Here is an 8,584-nt window from a genome sequence, read left to right as displayed (position 1 = left end):
TATATTTGTATGTAGGTAACCTCCAATACTTTTATTGTCTATCAATTTACAGAAAAACGTCTAAATAGAAAAAATATAATCGACATTCGATATCCCTAGTCTTTATAATTTTATACCGATTATTTTTTTGTTTTTAGATTTAATGAATTTATTTTCAAACGACTTCTATGTTTTTTTCTTTTATTTTACATTGTGGAATATTGCAAACTTTTTTTCCCCCGTGAAGAGTAAAACACGTACGCGTATATATGGAAAGCGAGTGTTGTGTCGCGTTCCGGACGAACCGTGTGCGTCATTAAGAAGTTGTTGTTAAAAACGAAACAAAAACAAAAATAATTATAATAAGAACACTACATTAAAAAAAAGTTACGAAAGGACTGGAAAAATAAACAGCTACAATAAATAAAAAATAGATGCCTAACCAGAGACTGCTTAGAAAAAACTTAATCGATACAACATCGTAACATCTAAAAGAACCTTACAACGAATAAAATGAGGTAGATTCAAATTGTGATATGGAATAATTAACATCGAACTTGTTTTCAAATTTTAAAAAGAACGCAAGTCCATTGTCACCGGAAAGGTACTTTATTAATAACGTTTTTTGTAACATTTTTTTAAAGATAACGCGTTTATTCATAAAAAAACTATTTCGGTAGTTCGTTGTAATATTTTTTTTTTTTTTTTTATATATTTTTTTCAAATATTTATTGGTACATTTATTTTTAATCTATCTACTTTTTTATTATTTTTAGAGGTCTATGTAGAAAACAATATGTGGCGTGATTATTAACTGCTAATAATAACTTTAACAGGTAAATATATTATTTATGAAAAAAATGTGCGTTTATTAAAAAAAAAGGTAGATTTATATTACTGTTTGTGATATTTATACTATAGGTAATATTTATTATGTTTATATATTTTCACTTGGAATGTAAATTATGAAGGTAACTGATAGCTTCTAAGGCTTGTCTAAGAACTGTCTATGAAATAAAAAATGAGAAATAAATACTTTTTTCAACATCAACATATTCTTTCACGTTATTTACATAATATGTACTCAGGTAATATAAGGGCTGTTTGGATATCATTTTGGTCTATATTTTGTACGCTCATGTTGCACTAAGGGTGAACTATTATTATTTTGTATTAGGTGTTTTGGTGTATACTATACGCAGGCACTATTATTGAACCTATAATTATTTATTATAATAATATACGAACGTCGTCTCATTTCGACTACTTCAAGGCGTAACAAAATATTTCGAGTTTTTATTAATATTATCGCGCCATATTTTTCTTTTTTTCTCATACCTTATTGTCTCGATGCTTATAATCTCAGGCCGATCAACGCTATATACACGCCTTAAAAGGCAGTAAAATGTTGTATTTACATTATCTGAACAACAATCGAAAAGATGATCTTTAAAAATGGACTTTATTCCTATTGCGTAATAGTTTAAGCGAGAATAACTTTACGTGCGCGTCGATATTTTTTTTGACAGCTAAATTACAAGGTACCCGTACTGTATGTTTACCGAAAAATCAGCCTTACGTCGTTGAAAATAAAGTCTATTAGGAACAAATACACGCCAAGCTATCCTCGCGCAAACCGATCAAGCCTCAACCCCGTGTCTCCAACTAACTATCTATTAATGAAGTTCTGTACATAAAATCTCATTCTATTCTGCCTTAACTACGTGGTTTTGGGTTCGCAACCCGGGGGGCCCACCTGATCCCCTTGTAGTTCTATGAAACGTGCAGCTAACTGCATTTCAACCGTTAGGCTGAAGCGTGGGCTGAATTTTGCTGTTGTCGAGTTGGAATTCGGTACTTCTTGTTAACTCTGAGTTCATGTTATCGTCGGGGAGTTTGTTGAAGGAGTTGTTAGCGCTGAGGTCCTTGGGTGGCCTTGAGAGGTCGAACTCCGGTGGGCGGGAAGTGTCGAGGAAACTGAAGGCGGTGGTGTCGTCGAGGACGGTTTCGACGGTCGTGTCGGGCTCGTGTCGTGACACGTCGAACGCCTCGAAATGCGGCGGTTCGTATCTTCGAGCTTTTTTCAACCTCCCATTGGGCGTTTTCGTCTATTGATTTGAAAACATCAACAATTAATTATTATATAACTAAATTAAGAAAAATTTGAAGATGTCTCTTAAGAAGTTCAAGTTTGACTGGTTAATAGGCGATGGTTTTCCACTTACCATCAGGTGGGCTATCTGCTTGATCTATCAATTATTAATAATAATAAAAAAAACAACGAGGCTGCTTGGACGCAGTCAGCTCCGCTAGCCTCCCATTTCTCACAAAATAGAAAAATTCTAAGGATTGTTAAACTGTAAGATTATGTTGAAAAAGAGAAATATGCTGAGTTTCTTGTTAGCTGTTCTCGACGGAATCTGCTTTTCAAAACTAGGCCTAAGCAGGTAATTTGGGAATTTCTAATTTCTGAATTTTCTCTGGTCTGGTTTGGCTTTCGCCGTGGCTAGTTACGCTTGTTAGCCAAACGACAATGACGCACCGCTAAGCGATATAAATACTATGTCGCGTAAAAACTGATTAGGGGTATGAGTATATTATATCTGCCGTACCCCTTACAGGTTAATCCGTTACCATCTTCGACAGCAGCATCATATACCCGCAGATGAGTCAAGAGCTAACTTTTAGTGGAAACAAAATATTGAATTTTTTGATGTGAAACATTTATAGGCGGAGGGTAAACCTGATTGTTGGCGTGGCGACGCTTTGCCACGCGTATATGATGGAATATATTAACTATATGTATTTTGGTAAATAATGAACATAATTGAGTTGTTACGATTTTAAAGGAAATTTTGATTTAAAAAAGTTTCGTATATGAAGAAAATAAATGTACATTAAATAAACTGTCATAATTTTCATATCATGACTTAGAATGTATTTTTTATCATGTCATATTTAGTTCCTGTCTTAATCTGTACTTTTGTCAGCTCATATCTCTTTTTGAAGCTACACTTCTTTAGAAAAGAGGCATTAAGAAAAAATCATGAGAGTGAAATTTTACGATGTAACGAAATACGCGCGCACATGGTTACAAGATTTTAATAGGATGAAGGTAGTCGTGAATCCGAGTGAGAGGGGAATACATCGTACGTCACTAAAAACTGACACCCTGAAGTTAGCTATAGTCGACGTTTTAGTGTAAAAAATGGTTGACAGTGTAAACTTTCAATTGTCAAAGTCTGCGAGCTCATTTCGTTGATTTAATTGATTCAATTGTGCAAAAATCTCTTAAATTTTTTTTAATGTTCAGTGAAACTTGATGATCCGATAATGAGATAACTAGGTAATACGTTATAGTAAACTTTCAATGTATTAAATAACTTTTATCTATTACAAACGTGGAATAAGGGGTAAGATAAAATTTTTGAAAAGTTTTTTATCTAGTTACGCCAAAGAAGTAAAACTTCTAACATGGCTACATAAGTACAAACACGTTTTTTTGTGTGTATGTCTGTATGTAGCAAGTTTACATGTACTTACGGCTGGGTTTTCTGTGATATGCACGTGTCCATTGAGCAGCGGTTCGCCGGCGCCACCATTGGCCACGCGCGCCATCTGTCACAACATCTGACACTTTATTACATCGTAATAATGCTTAAAGATGGCCGTTGGGGCCCATTGGAATAGTGACCTCGCATTGCAACTTAAACCCCGACTTGGCATAGTTTTTTTTTGTATAAATAACTAGCGTACCCAGCCCGCTTCGCCGGGCTAGATTTTGCTTTATTTTATTTAAACAATAAACTTACATCATTAAATTTTTAATTTATGTCTCATAATATATTAAATAATTTATTTCTCTCCGTATTCATTCTCTTCTATTCTCTTCTCGAGCGGGTAAAGATCATTATCTACACCCATGTACACCCAACAATAGAATATCATCATAGTAAATAAAAACGGTATTTTGACAGTTCAAAAATAGGAGTGCTCCGATCGTCACCAAACTTTACAGGATTACTGGCCAGGTCAATCCGGAGATTCCCTGAAATTTTCATTGAAATCGGTAAAGGCGTTTCGGAGCCTATACGGAACATACCCACACACTTTCTCTTTTATATACATAGATTACTTTACGTCAATACACGCATCACCACCTAGCCCCAAAGTAAGCGTAGCTTGTGTATAACACAAGCTAGTACTAAGATAAGTGATAAACAACCTACTAAGAATGTGCATGAATACTTATAATATACAGATAAACACCCAGATAAACACCCAGACACTGAAAAATATTCATGTTCACCGCAAAAACATTTTCCAGTTGTGGGTATCGAGCCCACGACGTTGGACTCAGAAAACAGAATGGCTGCCGACCGCGCCGCGTGTTCCATGCCCTGCCAAGTGTCGTTTCCATTTATTGGCAACCGCCTGTCTATCGGCAAAGATTTTTCTCTTAGCATCAGCCGGGACATCTGCTAAGTCCGTCAATCTTTACATCCTACTAACATCATAAATGTGAAAGTGTGGATGGTTGTTACTCAATCACGCAAAAAAGTGATATTTAAAGCTTCAGACACACTTGGCTCTATAAGCTAAATTGTGCTGCAATTCAATTTGTTCTACCTACCCTCATTTCGGAGCCCTCCTCTTCAATCCCTCCCCTCGCAGTCGTGTGCGTTCTGCGGGACCTGAAATTAAATAATTATCTTATTAAAATGTCACACTTACATTCGTACATTATATACAACGTCTAACGGAATTATGGAATACTGTTGAGGAGCGCATATATATTTCATAAGGAAACACCCTGTAAAAAAACTATTCCAAAAGAAGCATATTTATTTTTCCATACCAACAAATTCAAAACGTTCTAATTGTTAACTTTTGACCACCCTATTGAATACATCATAGTAACTACGCTAAGCCACGCATACCGTAATAAAGTGACAAGAGTCACTTAATTTTACTTTTGCATGCGATTTGGCAATGGTTTACTCGGCCTTTCGGTTTCACAGATAAGTCTCAGAGACAGTAAATAATGTCCCTCTAAAGCCTCTGAAATATTATTTCGGTTTTCATTTACACGTGTAACCAAGCTTTAATTACTGTAACCCGCGGCAACAAGACGTATCTTTTCGTATAACAGTTAAGGTGTTTTGTAGCGGGCTAGCATGTTAGAGGTATGGATGGCAGTTATACTCCTAATCGTTTTCTACCCGATTTAGCTGGAGCGTTCTAAACTAACCAAACCTAATCTTAGACATTAATAGTAGCAAGGGGCCAACGACACTGTTTTGGATCACTGCAATAAAAGCTTCTTATTTTATAGTCGATAACATAATATAAAGTTCTCCCACTTAGTCTCTATTCGCCTGCTTTGTAAATTTTTCAAATACTTAACTTCAGGAGTTTAACATATATTTTATAACTGTTTGTAATAAAAAGTTTTCAAATAAACCTACCGTTGCGGTGTGCGTTTGGCTTTCGCACGCCGCCATAGACACAGCGCGCCGCCCGCAAACGCACATAACGCACATGCACCGCATCCAACTCCTATACCTGCAAAAAAATGGATTCAAATTATTTCGGTAGGTGTAGATCACCCTAATATAAGTTCTCTAGTATTAGTAACTAAAGTGTTTTTATTAGTTTGTTTATATGTCCTTCCATCATTCCCTAGCAAAGTATCGACTTGATTTTTACCATAGTGTTTGAAAGAATGGAGGGCTAGTTTTCATCATAGGCAACTTAACGAGATTTGTAAAAATCCGCAATAAATGCGGACAAAGAACGCGGGGATAGAAAATTCCTGTAATAATAAAGTAAAAAGCTTGGGTATGAATAGCTTTTACTACATAACTTTATTACTGCGATGGTCATGACAATTACGTTGTGCGTCTCTATTTGGACCAAGGTGCTTTTGGAACGCTCGAAGCATAGTTTTAAGTTAAGAAATTTAGTTATCACGGTTGTACAATGGGGCTAGGTTCAAAATATAGTGCAGTTACATAATCATACAGAGAAGGCATTGGACGAAAACAGTGTTCCAAGGAGCCGGAAGTATGAAATAAGTCGCGGAAAGTCACTGTTAGTGGGAATCACTCCAAAGAAATATGTCCAGCAGTGAACTTGTTATTGAGATGATGATGAGACTCTATATTAATGATATTATAATCTAAAACAATACTTAATTACATAGAAAAAAAAAATATTAAAGATATATCAATTTAATTTAGTTTAGGTCTAGTTTCAAAACTACCTTCAGTACAACAGAATTTACACTAAGTATTGTTTAGTATTTTATTTAAGCTTTGATATTGCAGTATTTCTTTTGCATCTATGTATTTATGACGTAGTACTGTGAAAATTCTCGTTTAAAAATAGAACAGTGATGTTTACATTAGAAAATATTTCCCAAAGCGTACTTGCTGTCTACGAATTAAAGCTCTAAAACGAAGGCAGTTGGAATATATTAGAACAGAAAAACTTTATTGCAAGACAACACAATAGGGCTAACGAACACAACACAACACAAGAAAAGCAGTAATAGTACTTAGGGTGCAAAGGCGACCTTAATATTAAAAGCGATCTTTTAAAGGCTACCTGCGCGTGCAAGCCGATAAAAAGGCGAAAAGTTGGTGTTGCATAAAGTATGTAAAAGTTGAATGATAATAAAATAAACTTACGTGAAAATACATAGTATATCTACGAAATAACTACAAAAATACAAGTATTAGCGTATTTATACTAGAATAGATATTTATTATATATATTTATGCTATCATAAACTTACACAATACTTAATTACGTTGGAAAGTAATAATTTTTTAAGCCATGTTTGAACAGACTCGGTATGACGAATTTACCAGGGGAGAGAGTTCCACAGTGTTATAGCTTTTACAGTGAATGACTCGTTATATCACTGAGAGCAGTTAGGTCAATTTTAAGCTGATATTCCAGTGACACTCTTTCACGACTTTTGCATTACGGGTGTGCTTATCTCATAGTAAAAGGTCAAGCCCCCTGGGTGCTTAGTATGAGATTTTCTACATGAACGCTTACATATTCTGTGTTAAAAATACAGTTTCCCAGAATAGTCACTAGATAGCGTTGTCTCGATTTCATACAAATCGTAGTTAACTTTCACGCGATTTAATAAGAAAAAGTAAGTAAAAGACACTAGGCACTCTGATATAAATAAGTCCATCGGCATATGTCTTTTAATCTTCCCAACTCGTTGAGCTACATGTTATACTCTGGCTCGTCTACAGATACGTTAGGTACAGAACCAAACACAAAAACTATCCTAACTCTGTCTTAAATATAATACAACGGGTGCATGCCATGGTACTATTTTGGGATTTGTCGATATTTAGATGGTTGCATGAAGCGTGGTCCCGTCGTGACCGTGGTATAACCGTGATATATACCCATTGAACTATATTTAAGGAATGTTGATTAACCATTAAAATCTTAATACGTAATGATTTTAAAATCTAAATATAAGATGTTTGTGTGTGCTAGCGTTCGTGTTCTGTTCACAAGTATAACTTCAGCATAAGTGTTGTGAAATTAAAAGTGTCGCTTGATGAGTTTGTGTGTGTGCGTGTCAAATAAACAAATATGTGTGTGTTGAACTTATTTATTGTGAAATACGAGAGAACTTCAATATAACAGATACAATAGAGTCAAATGTATTTTTCAAGATACCTAAGTAGTAATAATAGTGGTCGGGTGGCCTCTCAGGTATTGTAAGCGCGGTGGGGTATCGCCGCCTCTCGCTCCCAGCAGCCGTCACCATCACGAAGACCGGGCCCGTGCTTAAGTTGCTCAACTGGGAACAAGTATGTACAAGTTCAAAAGATCTCTTCCTCCTACTCAACGTTTAAATCTTAACAAATCTCTTTATGTCGATAAAATATGATCAAACAAATTTCATAAAAGCATGTGACACTTTTTTTCTTAAGTAGATGGCTCTGATGATAGAAGTAAAACTATTGTCTATAAATAGAGCAAAATTTCGCAGAGCATGCCAGGAACACTTCCTATGAAGTGTCATCCAGTGTCCAGCAACTACGCCCTTCAGACAGAGACGCGTTACAGGGTATGCACTAAGCGGGTAAATAATATAAAATGATGTGTTGCGAAAACTAAGCTTAATTTGCTATACTCCGCGAAAAGCAGGAGAATCTGTATGGTGTAATTTATAATGACTTCAATCCTCATACTCCACACAAAACAGATCTTCAGATATGTACCCTATGTTATATGTTGACTTTACAATGAATAATTGTTAAAAATACAATACATTTTTACAATACTTTACAATGAGTAATTGTTGGACTTAACAATTATTCATTGTAAAGTCAACATCTCCTGAGGACGCTCCGGTCTCGGAGTGAAACGTGCGTAGAGGGTAGATTGCCGAAGATCTGTTTGGTGTGGAGTATAAGGATTGAAGAAATTATAAATTATACCATACAGATTCGCCTGCTTTTCGCGGAGTATAGCAAATTAAGCTTAATTTTCATTATATATTATGGAATTCCGCAAAGTAACGCCTGCTTCTGTCCAAATATAAAATGAAAAAATCTCCAGT

At 35.4% G+C, this 8,584-nt stretch overlaps 1 protein-coding gene across 2 annotated transcripts in view; it reads right to left on the bottom strand.

Annotated features, from left to right (window-relative positions):
* Positions 1-943: 943 nt before the first annotated feature.
* Positions 944-8,584, bottom strand: part of LOC120627093 (protogenin A-like) — a 147,573-nt gene continuing 139,932 nt past the window's right edge. The window contains exons 20-24 of one of the 2 annotated variants that reach the window (XM_039894940.1): positions 7,696-7,819; positions 5,448-5,544; positions 4,613-4,673; positions 3,523-3,597; positions 944-2,087 (exon numbers count right to left, since the gene is read on the bottom strand). In XM_039894940.1, the coding sequence (XP_039750874.1) occupies positions 1,779-2,087; positions 3,523-3,597; positions 4,613-4,673; positions 5,448-5,544; positions 7,696-7,819 (666 nt within the window). In that variant the 3' untranslated portion in view covers positions 944-1,778. Of the gene's footprint in view, positions 2,088-3,522; positions 3,610-4,612; positions 4,674-5,447; positions 5,545-7,695; positions 7,820-8,584 lie in introns of both variants that reach the window. The other variant, XR_005658886.1, reaches the window with a different exon arrangement.

Source organism: Pararge aegeria, chromosome 10, assembly GCF_905163445.1.
Source record: "Pararge aegeria chromosome 10, ilParAegt1.1, whole genome shotgun sequence".
Classification (NCBI taxonomy): Eukaryota; Metazoa; Arthropoda; class Insecta; order Lepidoptera; family Nymphalidae; genus Pararge; species Pararge aegeria.
The sequence above is the reverse complement of the archived record's forward strand: the minus strand, read 5'-3'. Positions and strand labels throughout refer to the sequence as shown.